At 40.6% G+C, this 23,215-nt stretch overlaps 2 protein-coding genes and 1 long non-coding RNA gene across 5 annotated transcripts; 2 read left to right on the top strand and 1 right to left on the bottom strand.

Annotated features, from left to right (window-relative positions):
* Positions 1-321: 321 nt before the first annotated feature.
* Positions 322-10,101, bottom strand: LOC108923503 (cytochrome P450 2J2-like). Of its 3 annotated transcripts, none has more exons than XM_029254654.1 (9): positions 9,794-10,101; positions 4,200-4,359; positions 3,766-3,915; positions 3,499-3,659; positions 3,182-3,358; positions 2,909-3,050; positions 2,300-2,487; positions 1,724-1,865; positions 322-1,156 (listed from the first exon to the last, which is right to left on the bottom strand). In XM_029254654.1, the coding sequence occupies exons 1-9, from the start codon at positions 9,986-9,988 to the stop codon at positions 981-983; spliced, it is 1,491 nt and encodes a 496-aa protein (XP_029110487.1). In that variant the 5' UTR covers positions 9,989-10,101; the 3' UTR covers positions 322-980. The 3 variants fall into 3 exon arrangements, with proteins under 3 accessions (XP_029110487.1, XP_029110489.1, XP_029110488.1); XM_029254656.1 differs by lacking the exon at positions 9,794-10,101 and adding an exon at positions 8,378-8,901; XM_029254655.1 differs by lacking the exon at positions 9,794-10,101 and adding an exon at positions 4,780-5,784.
* Positions 10,102-10,658: 557 nt separating this feature from the next.
* On the top strand, positions 10,659-12,946 carry LOC108923504 (uncharacterized). The gene is made up of 3 exons (XR_001965232.2): positions 10,659-10,795; positions 12,203-12,341; positions 12,818-12,946. It is a non-coding gene; the product is annotated as an uncharacterized LOC108923504 (long non-coding RNA).
* A 3,098-nt stretch (positions 12,947-16,044) lies between these two features.
* LOC108923502 (cytochrome P450 2J2-like) lies at positions 16,045-19,854 on the top strand. The gene is made up of 9 exons (XM_018734276.1): positions 16,045-16,227; positions 16,422-16,584; positions 16,878-17,024; positions 17,778-17,938; positions 18,139-18,315; positions 18,595-18,736; positions 19,017-19,204; positions 19,449-19,590; positions 19,679-19,854. The coding sequence occupies exons 1-9, from the start codon at positions 16,045-16,047 to the stop codon at positions 19,852-19,854; spliced, it is 1,479 nt and encodes a 492-aa protein (XP_018589792.1).
* The last annotated feature ends 3,361 nt before the right edge of the window (positions 19,855-23,215 follow it).

The following is a 23,215-nucleotide window of genomic DNA, read 5'->3' as shown; positions in this document are numbered from 1 at the left end:
AGAAAAATGCTACAAAAATCTGTGGCTTCAACACAAACACATTTCATGGGGTTGTGGTGGTGCAGCGGGTTTGGCTGGGTCCTGCTCTGTGGCAGGTCTGGGGTTCGAGTTCTGCTTAGGGTGCCTTGCAATGGAGTGGCGTCCCATCCTGGGTGTGTTCCCTCCCCCTCCAGCCTTATGCCCTGTGTTGCCGAGTTAGGCTCCAGTTCATTTCAACCCGTTACTGAAGCAGCTTTGAAGGCATGTACACCCATCTCAGAGATTTCAGTAGTAATACTGAAGACTGTTTATAAACAACAAGATGTAGACAACTGACTCCACCACATAAACAATTTTTTATTTGCATTATAATTTTAAATCAACATCGTAACATAACCTATGTGCAACTCAACTTGATGTCCTATGAGTGCATTATGTTTTCAGACATGAATGTACTCAGCAAACTGCCAGATTTTATAATTCTGTTCCACCTGTGTGGTAATTTCAAAACTCAGGTGGTTACTCGGGCATTTAACAGTATCGCCTTAAATCCAAAGCAGTTTCATAAATTAGCACAGAGGAATACAGTTTCCTTCATACAACTGAAGCTCCATTTACAAGAATTCTAAGTTAGTAGCAAATGTAATTTGTGCCTCAGAATTTGCATAACAAGCTGTCAACTCACACTGATGAGATATCTCCAAGACCAATGAGAAGATTTGTTAAAATGTGTTCAGTTTTTGTCTTTGTGATAATAGCAACTTTATTTTTGCACTCTCGCCCCCAGAGAGAAAAGCAAACGTCCAAAACACCCGTTACTGAAGCAGGTAACATGACATTGTAACCTAAGTTACAACTCCACCTTATGCACTTCCATGGGATACATATGCCTACACCACTCTATTCCTTTTTTATCGTACACTTTCGGGAAATTAGTTCAGTGTGGCATCCGAACATTTTCAAATTTCCAGCAAAAAATCTTCCTTATGACATTGCTGTGTTCAGCGGGGTACAGCACACAACTTATATGGCTTAGGGCTGTGGGTAGCTCCCACTTTGGACTCCAGGGTGGGCTCCACACCAGGGGGTGGAGAGAATGTGAACTGCTGGAGAAGGGACGTGAAGAACAGGAACAACTCCATCCGTGCCAGCTGCTCCCCAAGACACACCCTCTTGCCTGAGGAAACAAAGACAACATGACATTTGAGAACTATACTCCTATTTCCATGCCACGTAATTTTTACTGTTTACTGAGCAAGTATATTGAACAATATTAAAAGAACTGATTTTCAAAATTTTCTTAAACTGTGTTGTCACAAGGACATAGATTCTTCTGAATGTACTTTCCATTTGTGAAGCCAAGTCACCATCACACACACACACACACACACACACACACACACACACACAGTCTGAACTGCTTGTCCCATATGGGGTTGCGGGGAGCCGGAGCCTAACCCAGCAACACAGGGCGTAAGGCTGGAGGGGAATGGGAGAGACCCAGGATAGCACGCCAGTCCGTCGAAAGGCACCCCAAGCGGGACTCAAACCCCAGACCCACCGGGGAGCAGGACCCAGTCCAACCCACTGTGCCACCACATCCCCCTTAAGTCATCATCACTGATGTTGTTTTCAAGTACAGTAGGACATCTGAGAATTGAGTTGTATATTTCAACTTTCTGACAGTAAAATATATAACAGGAAAGATAGATGTCATTAGTAAGGCATCATATTGCACATGTACCAGCTGAGAAAGGCAAGAAGGCATCTCGTCTTCTGAACTTCCCCTCTGCATCTAGGAAATGGCCAGGATTAAATGCGAAAGGAGTCTCCCACTCAATCTCATCAAAAAGCACAGAGTGTAACGTTGCCATCACCATAGTACCCTGGAAAAAAATAAAAGGTCTCTGAAACCTCAATTATGACATCATCTAGAGAACAAGAAACCTCACAGATTTACTACTGCTGAATACATTAAATCCTTTACATTTATTCATTAGGCTGATGCTGTTTTCGAAAGCGACTTACAATGTTAAGCAATTTACAATCATCACCCATTTCTACAGCTGGGTAATTTTACAGGAGCAATTTAAGATAACACCTTGCTCAAAGGTACTACAACTAACGATGGGATTTGAACCTGCAACCAATAAATAGATGAAAAGCAGTAGCAGTAACCACTACTCTAGCAGCTTCCCCAAACCCATTGAAATGAAAGTATCAATTAAGATTTAAAAAAAAAAAAAACACTGTTCTAAAATTTTTTATAATGTACAGGATATAAAATCTGAATAATATCTTGAAATGTAAAAAAACCTACCTTTGGAATTGTGTATCCTCTCAATGTTGTGTCTTCTGTGGTCAAACGCACCAAATTCAATGGTATAATGTTGCCCATTCTCTGTATCTCATGAATAACAGCATCAGTGTAGGGCATATTGGCTCTGTCTGCCATAGTAGCCAGACGTGAGGGTCCAAGTACTTGATCTATTTCCACTTGTACCTTCTCTAAATGTGTACCACAGCAAGTAGGATTTTAATAAAGAAACTGAATATCTATATCTTGAGGGCATTAACTTTACAGTTGAGACATCTTGATCATTTATTTGTACTACAGCTTAATATTAATAAGTTTTAAAATCCATTCTTTGCCAACACCTTTGTATGTCTTTAGTAAACTAAATTTATTAGCCTTGATCCAGTTATTTCTCGAATGAACGATACCATTCAAATAACATGTAAAGTCATGGTCGTAAATTCTCTAAATTTGTACTTGTCGCTGATTAAATAGAATCTGAAAAAGTAAGTTAAGACTTTGTATTTACTACATACTGTACTGTAGATTTTTTGTCTTGTAGACCATGTTGGACTGGGAACTTTGTAACTGCGCCAAGTTTTCAGTAAACTTAACTGCAAAATGAAAACCAACCTTGTATTTCTGGGTATTTAATCATATACAATAAAGCCCAGTTCAGTGTAGTTGATGTTGTTTCTGTCCCAGCAGCAAACAGGTCCAGAGTGCAGTAACACAAGTTGTCCTCATTGAAACCTGCTTCAGCATCATCTTTCCACTTCAGGGGCAAAAAAAGACTAAAATTATGTTCTGTTCTATATTGGAACAGATACCAGCAGAACAGATAAATAACTGCATTTCATGAAAAAAAAAATTCTACAATTTAACTGGTCACCTCTCTAATATTACCTTTTCCATCTCAGAAAAGAAACTGTCAATGTAGTCTCTTGGAGTTGAAGAGTCCCAGTCCTCCTTGTGCTCCTTAATTTTTAGCTTTATAAAGCCAATCACAATTGCCCAGTGGGATAATATTTTTTTGTGTGGACCAGGTAATCTGCGCATCAGCCACGGGAACATATTGTACAACTGAAGAACAAAAACAGTAAACTCCTCAGAAAATTTTTATTTCTATAAATTATTTATAAATGAAACAGGATTAAGTATCAATCAAGTAAAATCCTTACAATCAATGAAGAATTACACACAAGTAAAATGAGGTACTTTACCTGAGCCCAAATGCTTCCCTCCAAATAAACTGCTTCATTCATTAATTTCAGCAGTGTTTGGAAGTAGCTGTTGCTGTAGTCAAACCGGTCGCCAAACACCAGACAACTGATGATGTTGGCAACAGCATTGTTAACAACAGAAATAGGTTCAAATGGCTGACCTATGGGAGGTTTTTATGATCAAAGTAGAAGCAGTCAGTGATGATCAACAAATTAAAAAAAATCAAAATTAAAAGAGCAGTACCTGTTTCCAGGTCTTAGTCATACCTTGAGTGTTCCCTATGACTTCATTTAGGAACCTACATTCCACTTGGGTCTGCGACTCAAGACTTTTCTTCCCCAGTCCAAAGTTTCTCAGAGTATGGAGGGCAAACCTTCTTTGCTGTTTCCACTGATACCCATTGGAGGCAACCAAACCTTTAAAACATTTGTATTAAATTAGTGGTTTTCAAGTTAGTATTTCAGTATCATTGTTAAAATCTGGCATCCATTTATAGTCTGTTAGTGGATGGAACAGGTTTAAAGATTTTTAATCTTATTATTCTAGCCTTTTGCTATCCAGTAAACTGTATGTGAATGAAAAATGGCCCAATTAGAGATGCAGTTAGCATTACATATACTAAGTTTCCCAAGCTTTTACATTAAAATTGTTTAAGGATATGCTTGTTCATTTGAGTCAATATCGGGGGGAACAATATTACCTTTGTTCTGGATAATATCAGTAAATAGTGGTAATGATGGGCGATCAACAAAGTTTTCACCTTGTTCAACCAGGGCTTCCTTCACAGGCTTCAGACCATTTACAAAAACCATCCTTTGTCCCATTCGAATACTAAAAATATTTCCATATTGCTTGGCAAACTAAGAAAATCAAAACAAAAGCTCAATTAACATAGTAATTACTGATGAAGTATATACATTATGTTCACTGAAAAGTGATGTCCATGAGTTTTCTGGGCTTCTTCGAATACAAAAATACCATAATGTTCCTACAAATCTGGAACAAGTGAAACAGTGTACAAGTGAAAAGGGTAGACAACTGGCAGCTCTGTGTGAATGGTACATGATTCTAAGTTCCAACCTCCTGTCAGGACAACATCCTACAAACACCCAAATTCATGTGTTCCCTGGTACCTGACTGTGAGTGTGGCTCTGCCGCTTCTGAAAGGGATCGAAAGTGGGTGTGCCAGGAATATTCTCCTGGCGGTGTGCAAATTTTGTGTCAAATACAATCCAATAATTGTCACCGAATCTCCGACAGCAACGTCCGATTGCACTTACTCCCTTGATATCCAAGTGCTTTGAGAAGCTGATTCTGGCATATATTAAAAACATCATCCCTGCCACTCTGGATCAGTATCAGTTTGCCTATCAAGCAAACAGATCAACAGAGGACGCCATCAGCCTCATCCTCCACACCGCCTTGGAGCACCTGGATGGGCTGAACACATATGTCAGAATGCTCTTCATTGACTTCAGTTCAGACTTTAACATGGTCATCCCCAACGTACTGGTGTTCAAACTCCAGAACCTAGGCCTAAGCACAGCCGTCTGTAGGTGGTCTCTGGACTTCCTCACCAACTGCCCCCACAATGTTAGTTAGGAAAGCACACTCCACTCTCACCCTGAACACTGGTGTTCCGCAGGGATGTGTGTTGAGTCCTTTGCTGTATGAACTCTTCACCCAAGACTGTCTACCTGTCCACACAACAAACACCACTGTGAAGCTTGCAGATGATACGACAGTCAATGGTTTGATTACAAACGATGAGACCGCATACAGGGACGAGGTACAAAACCTGATGGCCCGGTGCTCCGCCAACAATCTCATTCTTAACACCAGAAGACAAAGGAGATTGTGGTGGGCTTCAGGAAAAAAAAGAACTGAACTCAGTCCTGTGCTCATAAATGGCGAGGCTATGGAGAGAGTCCCCAGTTTGAGATTCCTGGATGTGAACATTACAGAAGACCTCTCTTGGGCCACACACACCTCTACCGTCATTGGAAAGGCACAACAATGCCTCCATATCTTGAGTGGAATGAGGAGAGCGAGACTGCCCCAGGGTCTTCTTGTTAACTTCTACCAATGTACAGTGGAAAGTGTACTGACGTACTGCATTACAGCATGGTATGCCAACTGTACAAGAGAACAACAGAAGGCTCTACAACAGGTCATCAGGACAGCTCAACATCATTGGTACACAGCTACCGGCAGTCGAGGACATTTATCTGTCCAGATGTCAGAGCAGAGGCTCCAAATTTATCAGGGACTCCACTCACCCTGCACACCACCTCTTCAAACTGCTCCCCTCTGCAAGGTGATACAGGACAATTCACTCACACACCACAAGAATGAAAAACAGCTTTTTTCCCCAGAGCTGTGAAACAGCTGAATACTGCTTAATTTTTATTGCATTACCTATTTATCGATTTATTTACTGTGTTATCTGTATAAACTGTTTAATTTTTATATTTAAGTGTCATGTTTTATATTATTGTCTAAAAAACTCAGGGGTAATTTCATTGTATTGCACAGCAGTACAATGACAATAAAGTCTTCAAATCAATTCAATCTCTGTATTAAGAGAAGCAGAAGGCAAGCAGGCACAGAATCCTTTGATAGTGTGCTACCTGAAAATCATCTGAAATTTTTTGTATCCAAAAAAAATGTTAGTATGAGATACTTCCCTTGTTACAACATAATTAATATCACATTTACTCAAGACTTTTTTGAAAGCAACTGACAGTCACATCCATTTATACACACACAGACTGAAATTGCTTGTCTGGAGCACGGTTGCGGCGAGCCGAAGCCTAATGTGGCAACACAGGGCGCACGGGTGAAGTAGGAGGAGACACACCCAGGACTGGACGCCAGTCCATCGCAAGGCACCCCAAGTGGGACTCAAACCCCAGACCCACCAGAGAGCAGGCATGGACCAAACCCACTGTGCCACCGCACCCCCTCCATTTATTCAGCTGGGTAATTTTACTGGCGAAGTTTAGGGTAGATTGCTCAAGGGTACTACAGCTGGAGGTGGGATTCAAACCTGCAACCTTTGGGTTCAAAGGCAACAGCTCTAGCCCCTTCATTACCAGCTGTCCCTTATATGTAATAACAATCATTTTACATTCAATATATTACAGTATCTGCTACCTGTCCACTCTTTTACCAAGTCACAAGCACAGACCTCTTTCACAATAAAACGTAACAGTAATGCTACTGATCTTTAAGTCTAATGGTCTGTGATACTACATAATTTAGTTACTTCAAAGTAAAACTCATTTTGACTTGATGTGACTAGTATTGGCATGGTTTCACTGATTTCATATACAGCCCTAAAGGGGCATGTCTGAAGGGGTGGCACCAGCCCCCCTGAAATATGACTGGCCCCCCAGTGCCCCCCCAACGCCGTTGATAGTACTCTAGCCCAATCTGACAAAGTTCAATGCCATTGGATCAGACCGTTGTCAAAAGCTGCTTGATTTGTAATGCGGAATCACAGTACCACATTTTTCAAACAGGAGGAGACACACGACTTGACCACAGACTATGTCTCTGTTTATGGTATATATGCACTCAATTATATATTTTAAAATATGTGGAGTGGGGTGTTATCGTTCTCCGTTGCAATAATATGCAGAGGTGAATGCAAGATAACAGTAAGTGAGTGATGTAGCCTACTGACAGCAGAAGGCTACTTGCCTTCATAACGACCTTCACGGGTATAGCAGCTTCAATAATAATATGTTCCACAATAATATGTGACGGAGCTAATTAGTTCGCTTAGCTAACGTAACTTTGGCAGACTAGTGAACAGCTATGACTTTCTCCATGTTATTCAGCAGCAGTGCATCACCACATAAATAGAAAAATAGACAAATATTACTTTATCGGTTCATCCTGTGGTTTTAAAGATTAAAGGCACAATCACTTTTGTCTAATAGGCTACAATGAAGCGGTAAACACTGAAATTGAGGTGGAAAGGGGGGAACACATGATTTCATAAACCCCATTTAAAAAAACTCCTGAAATCACCCATGCAGTCCGATGTTTTATACCTCTATTGAAAATGTTCATCACATCCAGTATACACTGATCAGCCAAAATTTTAAAACCACTGAGAGGTAAAATGAACAACATTGATTAGGGGTGGGATATATTAGGCAGCACATGAACAGTCAGTTCTTGAATTTGATGTGTTGGAAGCAGGAAAAATGGGCAAATGTAAAGATCTGAGCAACTTTGACAAAGGCCAAAGTGCGATGGCTAGACGACTGGGTAAGAGCATCTCCAAAACGGCAGGTCTTGTGGGGTGTTCCCAGTATGCAGTGGTTAGTACCTACCAAAAGTGGTCCAAGGAAGGACAACCGGTGAACCGGTGACAGAGTCATGGGCACCCAAGGCTCACTGATTAACGTGGGGAGCAAAGGCTATCCTGTCTGGTCCGATACCACAGAAAAGCTTCTGTAGCACAAATTGCTAAAAACCTTCATGCTGGCCGTGATAGAAATGTGTCAGAACACACAGTGCATCGCAGCTTGCTGCGTATGGGGCTGCGTAGCCACAGATGGGTCAGAGTGCCCCATGCCGATTCCTGTCCACCGCCGAAAGCACCTACAATGGGCACGTGAACGTCAGAACTGGACCATGGAGCAATGGAAGAAGGTGGCCTGGTCTGATGAATCACATTTTCTTTTAGATCATGTGGATGGCCGGGTGCATGTGGATCATTTACCGGGAGAAGAGATGGCAGCAGGATGCACTATGGGAAGAAGACAAGCCGGTAGAGGAAATGTGATGCTCTGGGCAATGTTCTGCTAGGAAACCTTGATTCCTGGCAGTCATGTGGATATTACTATTACCCATACCACCTACCTAAAGACTGCTGTAGACTACAAACACCCCTTCATGGCAACGGTATTCCCTGAAGGCAATGACCTCTTTCATGAGGATAATGCCACATTGTAAAAATTGTTAACAAGTTCAAGGTGTTGACTTGGCCTCCAAATTCTCCAGATCTCAATCCGATGAAGCATCTGTGGGATGGTATGGAAAAAGAAGTCCAATCAACAGAGGCCCCACCTTGCAATTTACAGGACTTAATAGGATGTCTTGGTGCCAGATAGCACAGAACACCTTCAGAGGTCTTGTGGAATCCATGCCTCGACGGGTCAGAGCTGTTTTGGCAGCATAGAGGGACCCACACAATGTTAGGCAGGTGATTTTAAACTTTTGGCAAATTGGTGTAAATCTGTTAAAAATAAAAGGATGATAAGGAGAAAGAATGAAGGCAACAGTTGTTTGCAATCATATTGTACCCATTTTGTTCCACTGATCTCTCTGACACTAACAGTAAGGACATTAACATTTATGTTTTACATCAAGGCAGGAATATGACATCAAAATTAATATATTTTACATTAATATTTATTTAGCATTTGCTTTTCTCCAAAGCGACTTCCAAGGAACTCTATGTAATGTTATCAGCCCACACCTTATTCACCAAGGTGATTTACACCGCTAGATACACTACTTACAATGGGTCACTCATCCATACATCAGTGGAACACACTCTTTCTGTCACTGAGATGGGGGAACCTGAACAGCATGCATTTGGACTGTGAGAGGAAACCAGAGCACCCAGAGGAAACCCACCTAGACACGGGGAGAACATGCAAACTCCACACAGACTCAACAGGGATCGAACCCATGTCCTCTTGCACCACCAAGGCGCTGTGGCACCAATATAAACTATGGATGTTAAATTTCACGTGTTTTTTTTAAACATTTTTTTCATAAGTTCCAAGCGAGAGTACAGCATGACTATTAAGAACCACTTGTTAAGAAACTACTTGATCGAACCCACGTCCAATATATCCACAACTATCTACTCAACTAACGCTTTTCTCCCAACAACTTACAATTATTTACTCATTTATATACATGGGTAATTTTACCAGAGCATGACAAGTACTATGCTCAGGATTTGAGAAACCGGATTCGAACCTCCAACCTTGGGTCTAAAACCGGAAGCAGCTACCGCGAGCCGTTCTTCGGACTAGTCCTCCTACTTTATTCTTTTTACTGAGTTTGACAACGAAATAGCGCATCAAAAGTGTAAATCTAAGGAAAAACAGCAACACGCCGTGTTCGTTCTGTCCTCAGAACTAGAAGGCGAACAGAATCTCACAGCAAAACGACGATCCGCTCAATTCACCTCCTCCTCCTGCCTTGTGAATCTGTTGGTTTTAACGGCTGCATTAAATTCATTTAGAGACAAAACGCACGTACCTCTGCTACCTGGAGATGAATTCTATCCGAATCGATACGGAAAAGATCTCCCACAAAAGGCAGGGACCACGGTGGTCCAGGAGGAAAGTTTTTCGGAGCCTTGTTTTTAATTAGGTCCACAAGTATCAAAAGCACAAAGAGAAAGATTAAAACACTGCTGAGGTCTAACCATCCTGACAAGGAGAGGACGGACATGGTTGCTGTTATTGCTGCGTATTACAGGTAACACCAGTTCTGCTCCCTCTCTGCCTCCAGAATCACACTATACCGTATTGAACTTTGAGAAATATTCCGCAAGACTGGAGCTCGAGGACACCTTTGATGGACACTTGAGTGACCAATCAGAGTCTGAGTCCCGCCCACTGGCAGGTCAACTCCACGGCGAGAAAAACTGTGGTTTATGTCAGTTGCGCTTATTTACGTTCATTCTCGGGTTTGTTTATTAACCTACTTGTAATTACTTTCCGGTTTAATTAGGTGAATATTTTTTACGGGAGCAATTTAGGGTGATTACTTTGATTGCGGATACTAAAGAGGCAGCGGTTTTGAACCGCGGTCTCTCTGGCTTGGACTTAGCCGATGCCGATGGTTATAATCATTATGATACTGACTTCGTTCTTGATCTGCTTATATCACAGAAACTGAAATATAGAACGCCCTTTTCATAAAACCAGAGCATTGCCTCCCTGTACAAGCTTGTGTTTTTTATTTCTCTGTTTATAAGGTTTTTTTTGCCCCGTACAGGTTCTTTTCTCTACCATTGGTTGTACTCCCTGTCGATCATCGTCAGTCCTGCTGCCACTTCCTCCATCTGCACCAATCACCTCCAGGTCCCGGCACTTTAAAACCCTCCTATTTGCCCACTGATCCTCGGATTTATGTCTCAGAGCATAACTTCGCTTTGTTTTTAATGGAAGTGTTACTCATGGCTTCTGTTCAGTTATTGTACCCTGGTTGACTGTGATTAGTTTATCTTGGTGGTGTTGTCGGCAAAAAGAACTGGTAAGAATGTTACGTGCCTTGCATGTCCAACACACAGGTTTTGCCACTGTCTGGTTGGGAAGAGTTAAGTGCCACCCCTTGTGCTTTTGGCTGTTGTTGGATACAATACCTTAGTTAGGGTGTCACAGATGCTCAAGAGCCCTTTGTTTTTCTTTCCGTAGCTTGGGTAGTATTACTAGATAAATAGTTTTTCTATGTTCTTTGCTTTGTAAGTGTTGTAGTTCCTTTTCCCTCTGGAAAGTGTCTTTGTAAATATTGTACAAACAAAGTCACTTGAACATCATCTGCCTCAGTTTCCACTGTAAAGGAAACTACACTGAGCACTTGGTTCTTATATGTGTCATTTTGCTGGGCCCTTGTTACTACTGGTTACCATTCAGTTGATGTTCCACTTCCTGCCCCTAGACACCTGGGGTTGTAACATGGAGGATGATGGTGACTCTCAAAATTATCCACATTTTTTCTGTGAGATCATTGTGGAGGAAAGAACTGTGTATTTTTCATAAATGTTACATAAACCATGTTTGAATATCTTTGTCTTGTATGCTTCTACAGACTAAAACCCCATGGGTTGTATATTTCCCAACAACAAACATCCCCAAGAAGAATCTACCTGGACAAACATAAATTTTATATGTAGCTGTTAATTTGGATTTAAAAGCTATAAATCTGAATTAACAATTAGTAGGAATTGCTGTTAGTAAGGACATAGGCTGCTAATTTTATGTTGGATAAATATTTTGAATTGTACAGTAAAATAATTACATATATCTCATTGCAGAAAAGTTATAGCTTATGTCCATGTTTTTCTTTTTAGACCACTTCTGCACACCCATCCAAGGCCTACTGCTTTCAAAGAGTCACTCTGAAGATGCTACTGATATTATAAAAATATTATAGCAGTTTGTGTTTTCACATTTTACTTTCTTTACACCATTTAATAAAAATGTATTGTTCCTCAGCACACAAAACATCTTGCTTTTATGTAACCCAGGATGTGTGTTTTTTTTAAAAAAAAAAAAAAAAAGTGTTAGTTGATCTGGGGGCGCAATAGTGCAGCAGGTTTGGCTTGTGCCTGCTCGCTAGTGGGTCTGGGGTTCGAGCCGTGCTTGGGGTGCCTTGTGACGAACTGACAGCCCCTCCTGGGTGTGTCCCTTCTCCCTCCAGTCTTGTGCCCCGTCTTAGGCTCTGGTGTGTGTGTGTGTGTGTGTGTGTGTGTGTGTGTGTGTGTGTGTGTGTGTGTGTGTGTGTGTGTGTGTGTGTGTGTGTGTGTGTGTGTGTGTGTGTGTGTGTGTGTGTGTGTGTGTGTGTGTTGATCCCTTCAAATGGGAACCAATGGGAAAGAAAATGGAGAGTAGAACTGTTTGTTTCAGTCATACTTTGACTCTTGTCTATGATGTCATTTAGGAACCTACACTCCACTTGGATCTGTGACTCAAGACTTTTCTTCCCCAGTTCAAAGTTTCTCAGAGTAGGGAGAGCAAACCTTCTTTGTTGCGTTCATTGATATCCATTGAAGGCAACCAAACCTTTGAAAAACAAGTGTGTAAGTATTTCTTGCATAATCATTAGTAATGTTATTACCATTTGGTATAGATTTCTGCTATTTTACTAATACATTCTGCATGCGGGGTTCAACAACGAATACATGTCCTTTTAATTATCCAAAAAGGACCAGAAAATCCTTGTGGCATTAGATGCTTTTTAAAGTTTACATGTAAGAAAATAGTCTTCTCAGCCACTGTGAATTAACTGGAACAGCTCACTTACATTACTTGAAACTACAAAAACCTAATTATAAATTTCCAAACTGTTGTTTCTTGACTTGTCCACATGAATTTAAAAAAATGAAAATTCATGTGGACAAGCCAGAATGAACTATTTTTAATCCTAGCTTCATGATACGGTTCTATTATGCAGTCATCAGTATACGTAAAAAAGGCTCAGTAAGACATGTAGTATTTATGTTGTCACTGACGTTCCTGCCCCTGACAACCACGTGCCTGATGACCGTGTACCCAGCAACAACACAACCGCCGTGACCCCCTCCTTTGACGACCCCAGGGACTCAATATAAAGCACCGCTCCGACGCACCTGGACGCGGAACCTCCAACTGAGAGACATTCTCCTTACCTATCTTCTGAGGCTGACTGTTCTGCTCTGTTCTCTGGGTGTAACCCTGTGTGATACAAATAAAGCACATAAGCATCAGCAATTGAGTATGCTCTAATCCACCATTCAACATGACACATGCATACTACATCATCCTAGTTTTCCACACTAAAATTAATAAGGATATGATCTTTCATATGAGTCAATGCCAGGACAAACACAAATTACCCTTGTTCAACATAATATCTTCAGAGAGTGGTACTGTTGGACGAACAGCAAAGTTTTCACAATGTTCAACCAGAGCCTCCTTCACAAGCTATAGACCATTCAGGACAAATTAAGTAATTCAGGTCAAATTACTATTATCTATAATCAGATGAGTTTTTTAATGCATAACAATTATAATACCTATATAATGTATTTTATAACATTTGGAACAAATAAATATTAGTTTCTCATCTAACATAGTTTTTCTTCAGTTAATTTTTTATAAATAACCAGTTGTATAATGGAGGACTGCAGAGACACAGAGTCCATCCAGGAAGCATAAGGAGTTTGAATAAGGTACACAGGGTTGGTGATTTTCTTTTATTATTTTTAAGGAAAAATTTAACTTTAAAAAAAAAAAAGATTTTTTCACACACACATTGACTGAAACCACTTGTCCCAAGTGGAGTCAAGCACACTGGAGCCTAACTTGGCAACACAGGGCACAAGGCTAGAGGGGGAAGGGACACACCCAGGATGGGACACCAGTCCGTAGCAAGGCACCCCAAGCAGGACTCGAACCCCAGCCCTGCCAGAGAGCAGGATCCGGCCAAGCCTGCTGTGCCAACCACGCCCCCTAAAGAGTTTTTTTTTTTAAATCAATTTTTTTTAAAATCTTGAACATTCTGCACAACTCAGAATGTTTATTTTAATAGCAATGTTACCAAAATATTTGCTTTCTTCTTGAAAATGTTTAAAATTATTGACAGGTAATGTTTAGTTTATAATTATTTTCATGTAGGGGTGGGGCACGGTGGGTTGGACCACAGTTCTGCTCTCCAGTAGGTCTGGGGTTCAAGTCCTGCTTGGGGTGCCTTGCAATGGACTGGTGTTCTGTCCTGGGTGTGTCCCCTCCCCCTCCGGCCTTATGCCCTGTGTTGCCGGGTAGGCTCCTGCGACCCTGTATGGGACAAGCGGTTCTTAAAGTGTGTGTGTGTGTGTGTGTGTGTGTGTGTCATGTAGGGGTGAGGTGGTGCAGCGGGTTTGCCTGTGTTTGGTTTGCTCGCGCACAGCGCTCTTTTTGCGTGTCTTTCGCCTCTGCTCAACATGCCTGTTGTCGCCACCTGCCGGCCACGCTCTGTAGGCAGCACGGGATTCTGCCCACCCTTGTAAAATTCAAAGAAAGAATTTAAAACACAACAAACACATCTCCAACAAACAAATATTACAACCTCATTTAAATAAAAAATAAGCTGTATAGATATTAAAAAATATCAGTCAATGGTTCAGAAGTACTTCCATAAGACACTCATTAAAAGTGAAAGATAGTAATCATGTGCCATAAAAAAGTCATGAACAAAACTCACGTTTTTCCCATTTAGTTGACACTTTTTGCCAAGAAACTTCTACTCTTAAGCTATTTGCCATTATTTATCCTTTTCTACAGCTGGGTAATTTTACTGCAGCAATTTACAGTAAAGTTCTTGTTTACAGGTACCACAGTTAGAAGGGGGATTTGAACCTCTAACCTTTTGGCTCCAAGGAAGAAGCTGTAACTTTTATGCTACCAGGTGCAATCATATGAAGCATAAAATTTCTCATCCACATTGCTCTTAGTTTAAAAACATTGTTAGTCAGGTACACAGGTGTCAGTGCCTGGTCGTTAGTCCCTGCTGCACCTTTACCTCCAGCAGTGCCTTCGAACCAGTTGCAGAGTCCTCAGCCAGGATCCAGCCCTCATCGAAAGTTCACTCTTTTTAAATCCTGGGACTTCTTTTCACAGTGGAGCAATTGCATCTCACCCCCCTCGTCCTTGGTTGGCCCCAGATGTTATCCTTTCACCATGGCCACAGTTAACATCTTCTTTCAACCTGTCCATTAAATATTGGCATCATAAACTCTGGGTTCCCCAGATATTGTCCTTCCTTCTTAGCCGCAGCCAGACGCTTCCCTTTTCCACTTCCTTGGTCAGCTGCTTCCGTGCCTTCCTCATCAGCATTAATGTTTTTTAATACAATCTTTAATAGCAAGACCAAGAGAGAACAGCAGGGTGGACAAGCTACCTACAGCCAATTATGTACATTTTTTCAGTTTAGTGGTTTTTATGACATAAAGAATTATGCCAGGATAAGCAGTTTACAAATGTATAAATTAATACACTCATTCTCCTCTGAAACTCCTCAAATGACTTTTCTGTGTTAAGAAATCCTTTCTAAAATGCCTTGGTTAATGTAAACAAGCCATATTACTGAAATAGGAGCATCCCTGATGTTTAATATTTAAATATTCCAAATAGGGGCAATCGTATGTTGAGAAGTTACTGTATGTTGTGTACATATTCCCTACACTGAAACTTTGGGTAAAAACTTGTTCTGGCCCCCTTGAACAATATAGTCATGAGGCTACAGCCCTGATGATAAAACTTAGCACTTAAATAAAGACATTATAATTCCAATCCCACACACATTTTCTGAACTACTTGTCCCATATGGGGTCACAGGGAGCCAGAGCCTAACCTGGCAACACAGGTTTGTGGGGCTGGAGGGGACACACCCAGGACAGGACGCCACTCTGTCACAAGGCACCCCAAGCAGGACTCGAACCCCAGACCCACGAGAGAGCAGGACCTGGTCCAACCCACTGCACCACCACATCCCCCCTGTTCCAATCTCATATTTAATTTTTTTTTTTTTTGGCCCTTCCGCAACCATTGTTCCTATGAGATTCAGTCCAAGAAAGGGTGATTGAAAGGCCTTAGAACTTGAGGAGATTCAGGAATGTTTTTTCTTTGTTGATTTCAGACCCATGTGACTATTATATAACAAGCATTTAAAAGGAGGGAGCCTTCACTGTACTTGTGGATTAGTTTGATATGCTTCCTGCACTTTGAACAAAAGATAGCAAGCTTCCTCACTCAGGAACTTCAGCCATGGCTGTAAACTCACTTTTGGAGTGTCTAGACATTAAGAGCTTTCTGCTTTTTGTGACTGTCTTCCTGTTGCTCACTGAAATCCTCAAGAATAAAAATCCTCCAAATTTTCCCCCAGGACCTTGGCCTCTGCCTTTCTTGGGAAATGTCTTCATTGTGCAGGATCCAGAGACAATGGCTAAGGTAAAAAAAAAAAAAAAAACCAGTATTAATAAAAACATTCATCAAAGCTCGTAAATTGTTACTGGCAAATATTAGTACTTAAGAACTGTGGTAACTGTTATTTGTGGTAATTGCTAGTGTTTATGAGTGTTCTCCTTATGCCATTCAGAAGCTGGCTATAAGACCTTTTGTTTGTCTAATATATTTATTTTCAGCTTGGTCAACAATACGGCAATATTTTCAGTCTTAGGAAGAGGAGTGAAAAGAATGTGTTTGTGTTAGGGTATAAAATGGTCAAAGAAACTTTAGTTAACAAAGGAGAGAATTTTGTTGACCGTCCAAGCGAGCCTCTATTCAGTGAAGCTTATAAAGTTATTGGTAAGTATCTTTTGAAGAAGGAATATAAATCTGAAATTTCAATCAATATCAATTGTCAAATACATTTTTAAAATATATTTAGGATGTAATTTATTGACTAAAATTAGTCAATGAATGCAATAATTAAAATTCATTTTGTATATTTTTTTGTAGTAATGTAGAAACCCATTCTAGACTTAAGACTAAAACTTATTTGTAGTTTATGGACAAGCTTGCTTTTTAATGATATTGTACAATAGATTTCAGTCTTCTTTCTAAATGATTAATTTTCATTTTGATTTTTCCTGATAAAGGCCTGATTGGAAGCAATGGCCACATGTGGAAGAAACACAGGAGGTTTGCAAACACTTACTTTAAGTCCTTTGGAGAGGGAAGGAAGACGATTGAGTTATATATTCAACAGGAGTGTAACTTCCTTTGTCACGCCATAGAAGAACGGGGTAATTTTACACCAACAAGAGTACACAAAAATGTCTGAGCATGTAAACAGGACCATGATTGACATGTCTAATTTATTTAATACGTATAATATAGAAACATGCAGTGTTATTAATTTCTTTTAAGTACTTTTCTATGAATAACTTGTTTATGAATAGCTTGCCTGGGTGGTGCAAGACAGCATGGGTTTGATGCCCACTCAGTCTGTGTGGAGTATATTCTCTCTGTCTGCTTGCATTTCCTCCAGCTGCTCTGGTTTCCTCCCACAGTCCCAAGATATACAGTTCAGGTGAATTGGTGATGCTAAATTGCCCATAGTGTGTGAATGCGTGAGTGAGTGTGTGAATTTGTGGCTACCCTGCGATGGATTGGCGTCCTGTCCAGAGTGTATACCCCCATCCACCTCTTTTCGCCCAGTTATTCCAGATTCTGGTTCACTGTGACCCTGCTTAGGACAGGGAGTTATTGAAATTGAATGGATGGATAGTATATTCGAAACATGAGAATTGGGAACCTTTATCTCACAACAATATTATAAAAATGCTACTTGTATGATATGTATACCATAGTGGGAATTTTCAGAAATTCAGCCAATAATGCTGTCAGGTGAGTAGTAAACATGTAGACATGGTCAGTGTTATACCATCAGAAAACCATTTTCACACCAACAGTACTACTGGAAGAGATGTTGTTTGCATAGCTTTTCAGTCTTTTTCACAAGCTATAATAAACCTTGTTCTTTTTGTACACACCAGGAAAGCTCTGTGACCTTCAGTTCTTAATAAATAATGCGGTCAGCAACGTCATATGCACTCTGGTGTTTGGTCATCGTTATGACTACAGTGATGCAGACTTTCAGGAGCTTCTACGTTTGGAAGCTGAATGCATCCACTTAGTAGGCACTACCCATGCTCAGGTGTGCATAGATACAATTTCTGAAATGATTTTATATAATCTGTGTTCACTCCAGGGGATATTTATATAAGAACTTTTAGTTTACATTATAACTGAAAACTGACAATAATACTGACTACAATACAGACTGGTGAAGATAATCATAATGCCTTACATTGTCATTAAATGCAAGTATAATGCTCTTTTCCATGTCATTATCAGCTGTATAATGATTTCCCAAGACTGATGAAATTTCTACCTGGACCTCATCAAATAATTTTTTCTAACTATACTAAAATTATTGACTTCCTGAGAAAAGAAATAGAGAAACATAAAAAGGACTGGGATCCATCAGATCCTCGCGACTTTGTGGACGCTTACATAGGAAAGATAGAGGAGGTAAGACCTGACCAAAATTTCACCAATATGCTATTTTCATATCAAAGTGTCTTTGCTGAAAGTATTCTATTCAAGCATTGTGCTTCAGTCATAAGTGAATCGTGAGTACCAGCCACCATGTGATGAATCAATATACCTTTTTGGATGTGTTCATAAGAAAGACATAGAATGCCATAGGAGAGATAGAGAAAGTAAAGTCGGAATCACAACTTTACCTGAGCAGCTAGAATTTTTCAGAAGTGAATCCATAAGGATGACTGTCCCACTCTAATTAATTAGATGAAGGATGACCCTGAGGCTGGATTCAATTTGGAGACCCTGACAATATGCATTGTGGACCTCTTTGAGGCTGGAACAGAGTCCTCGTCCACAACCTTACGATGGGGTCTCCTCTTCATGATGAAATACCCAGATGTACAAAGTAGGTTGCAGATTTCACAGTTATACTAATCCTGGTGTTATGCAAGAAAGCAAAATCATAACAACCATAACAATAAATTGAAAATTATGAATAGGTTATTCAGTTTTGTTCAGAAATTTTGATCAGTCAACAACATTTTTGATTTAAGACAAAAGACTGAAGACAAAATAGGCTTGAACTTCTCTATTAAAGTTGTAGATTTTGTGTTGATGGATGCAGTTTTACTTTGCATCTGACCTGTTAAGTATAGTACATGTTCAGCTCTTGATTGCTTTTACAGAAAAGGTCCAGGCTGAAATAGATAGAGTCATTGGACAGTCACGTCTACCCACTATAGCAGACAGAGTCAAAATGCCCTACACTGATGCTGTAGTCCATGAAATACAGAGAAAGGCTGATATTTTGCCTCTTGGTTTCCCCAAAATCGCCAGCAAGGACACATCAATTGGTGGATACTTCATACCAAAAGTGAGCGATAAGTGCCAGAATTGTATATGAAAAAAAACTATTTTATTGTTTTGTAATTTTGTAATTTTATTACAGAAACAATCTGTAATTTTATTTCACATTGTGTATTGTGAACTGAAAATGTTCTGTATACTGCCTGTTAGAGTTTTGTTATCCCAGCTGTACCTGGAAAAGGTGATACTTGTATTGTGTTGGGTTAACAGCAGATTTTGCAGACTAAAATATTTTTTTCTGTTCTTTGTAGGGAACTATAGTGACTGCTAATCTCACTTCTGTGCTGAATGACAAAAATGAGTGGGAAACACCAGGTAGCTTCAACCCTGGACATTTCCTGGATTCACAGGGACAGTTTCGGAGAAGAGATGCATTCTATCCATTCTCAGCAGGTCATTTACAATGAAATATCCTACTGTGCATATATAACTTACAGAGCCTTGCTTTGTTATATTCAGTGTTTTCCTCCTGTTTTTTCAGGAATGAGGGTGTGTCTTGGAGAACAAATGGCTCGTATGGAGTTGTTCCTATTCTTCACCTCACTGCTCCAGCGGTTCACTTTTTCTCCACCTCCTGGGGTAGAGCCTGACCTGGAGGGTGTGCTTGGGTTCACTTATGCCCCAAAGCCTTTCAAAATGTGTATTCTGCCTCGCTGATCCCTAGCATGGTAACATGAAACCACTGCAGCAGACTACTGGAAGTAATACATATTGAAAGAAAACTGCTCATGCATTTTTAGAATATGATGAAGAACTTCATATGTCTTCATCAGAGATAATATCTTTTATTATGTTGTAAGTATGTTCATCAGTCACTCTACTGAACATTTTACATTTATAAACATGCATCCACTGAGAAGGTTTAAATGAATGTGCTGTTAAGCTAAGGTTATGAAACAAGTGAACCACAGCAAGCTTAGTAATTTAATTGCAGCCTCAGATAAAATTACAATACTATTTTTGTTCCTAGGGCATCTCAAAAGAGTGTAATACAAGATGCATGTCTATTATAGACTGAGGAATAAAATATAGTAGAAGATTTTATGTAACATAAAAAAGGTTGGTAAAATGATTACATCAAAGTCACTCACATGGCTTTTAATTGACTGTTGAACCTTTGCAATATGAAACATTACTTCAAAGTTGGAATAAATAATTTACCATTGCAGCCATTGAAATATCAATGAAGAGAATATTATCTTAAATAATTCCAAACATTATATCAACAGGCTACCTTTCCACACTGTGAAGATTTTTAAAATTATTTTCAATACATTAAACACGTGTATGTATTTAAAAAAACTGTGTATTTATCTCTCACATTAAACTTTGGGAATATAAATAAAAACTCACAAAACAGTTCCCTTTTCTCTCTGCCCAAATTAGCAGGGGTGATTACTTTCATTTGTCTGAGCAGGTACCGGGCAGACCAGCCATTTATAACATTTTGTAGTCTACATTTCTAGCCAGCTGCTTTTATGGAGGAAAAATGTTATTAATTATACAACTGCAACAAAAAACGTGAAATTTACTCATGCTTGTTTAGTCTATGATGAAAAATCTAATATGTGTTCATCTGAGTTCCTCTCTTTTCACTTATTTTTTATATCATTTCTGTCAAAGTTTGTTCAACTGTGGGACTTCATGGCATTTCATGTTATCTACATGTCATCACTGTGACAATTTTGATGATTATGCAGTACAAGTAAGGTCACAAAAGGAATGTAACAAGATAAGTAGGCCTGCTATAACTGTAATTATACACACACACACACACACACACACACATTTTCAGAACCGCTTGTCCCATACGGGGTCGCGGGGAACTGGAGCCTACCCGGTAACACAGGGCGTAAGGCCGGAGGGGGAGGGGACACACCCAGGACGGGATGCCAGTCCGTCGCAAGGCACCCCAAGCGGGACTCGAACCCCAGACCCACCAGAGAGCAGGACCGTGGTCCAACCCACTGCGCCACCGCGCCCCCTACTGTAATTATAGACATGTACAATTAGAGTTCCTAGGGTATCCCAAAGGAATGTATTTTCTGAAAAAAAAATGTTTATTACACAAAATACTATTCCTTATGCTGCACTTTGGAATAGATGTAGCGTCCGGATGAGAGTCCGGCATGGACGCGTGTTGCTGTTACGGACAAAAAGTATAATGACCCCACATGGTCAGTGCAAACTGTACAGCACAGTGTAGAGGTGAAGCAATGAACACAGGACAGAGAGACACACAGTGTATTCTCACAAAGGTGAAACGTGAAACAGGAGTAGAACTTGGACACCGAGGAGTGATGAAATTCTGTACTAGAACCCTAGACCTGGACAGGAGAGCAAGAGGCAGGAGTAGACAGGACCAGCACTCAGGACTGGAACATCAACACTTATGGAACAAGACTTGACAAATAGGCAACTAAAGTTCACTAGAAAATCGCAAAGGGAACGTTGATAGAATTGTAAAAAAGTAGAGTCAATACCTTGGTCTTAGAACAAAAGTAACTGTGAAGCATGGGTTTCAGGCAAGTATGCTCTTGCGAGATTTCACATCTTCTCAGTGGTGGCCTCCTATTTATACTGGACCTAAACTCTGTTTAGGTGTGCTGGCCTCACCTCCGGTACATGCTTGTGGTGTGCCTGAGATGAAGAGAATTAGATACCGACACATGATTATCGGAACGCATTTTGTTTGTATTATACCGCAGTTTTTTTGCTGCTGCACATTAATCAAGTAGATGACTATAGAATAGAGAATCAGGAAATACCAATCTGATCATGACAGATGAAGCCAATACAAGATCAGGAGAGAAGTGGATCCAAAAGATATGTGCAGCCTAAAGAGAGAAATGTCGAGTGAAGATATCTGGGAATGCTTTCACATGTTAAACACAACTCACACTTTGGATCAACTGGAGAAAATAGAAAAGTCTGGAGGACCAGGCGGGAGGGAGCTGCAGTTGTCCTGGTGAGATATAACCATATTCTGGACCAGGAGTTGTCTGGATAATGTTGGAAAGTATGAGCACATCCTGCAAATGTTGCACAGGAGATATGTGCAGAATCAGGTTATAGCTTCGCTGTGCTGGGAGAAGCAAAGGAATGAGTCAGCTGTAAATCCCAGGCTTTAACTATTAAAACTGATATTTTAAAGTTCCCAAAAAATGGATGGAGCTGCTGGGACACTGAGCATCTCAGTCTTGGAAAGACTGGGCTGTAGATGATGGTCAGTCATTCAAGCAGAGGTGCCAGAGGTAAGTCCAAAGTCAAAGGACACACCTGTGTATGTTGGGCAAAAAGGGAGAAAGAGCTGTGTATCATCAGTTTAGCAGTGATACGAGAAGCTATGAGGGGTAGTGACAAAGTCAAGGGAAGCAGTGTAGATGGAGAAGATTAAGGGGCCCAACACTGAGCCATGTGGATTCCCAGATGACAGAGAATGAGGGGAAGACAGGGACCCACACAAAGCCACCTCGTGAGGTCTACCTGACAGACAAGACTGAAATTTGCCTCAGAGGTGATCCTTAGATTCCAAGCTGTTCTAAAGAGGAAAGTTGGATTCGGAAACTGACAGTGTCGAATGCTGCCGAGAGGTCAAGGAGAATGAGGGCTGAGGAAAGCGCAGCGGTTTTGGTCAACCATAGAGCTTGTGACAGTCCATGGCCTCTCCTGAATTCAGACTGATATCTACTGAGAAGATCATTCTGGACAAGGAATATAGATAACTAATTATAAGCTACACGTTCATGCGTTTTAGAAAGTTTTCAGTATATTCAATTTATTTATTCAGTTTGCAGACACTCACGTACACACACACACACACACACACACACACACACACACACACACACAGTTTGAAACCACTTGTCCAAGCAGGGTCACGGCAAGCTGGAACCTAACCCAGCAACACAGGGCACAAGGCTGGAGGGGGAGGGGATACACCCAGGACGTGACACCAATCTGTCGCGAGGCACCCTAAGCGGGACTCGAACCCCAGACTCGCCAGAGAGCAGGACCC

The sequence above is a fragment of the Scleropages formosus genome, chromosome 9 (genome assembly GCF_900964775.1).
Source record: "Scleropages formosus chromosome 9, fSclFor1.1, whole genome shotgun sequence".
NCBI classification, from domain to species: Eukaryota; Metazoa; Chordata; class Actinopteri; order Osteoglossiformes; family Osteoglossidae; genus Scleropages; species Scleropages formosus.
The sequence above is the reverse complement of the archived record's forward strand: the minus strand, read 5'-3'. Positions and strand labels throughout refer to the sequence as shown.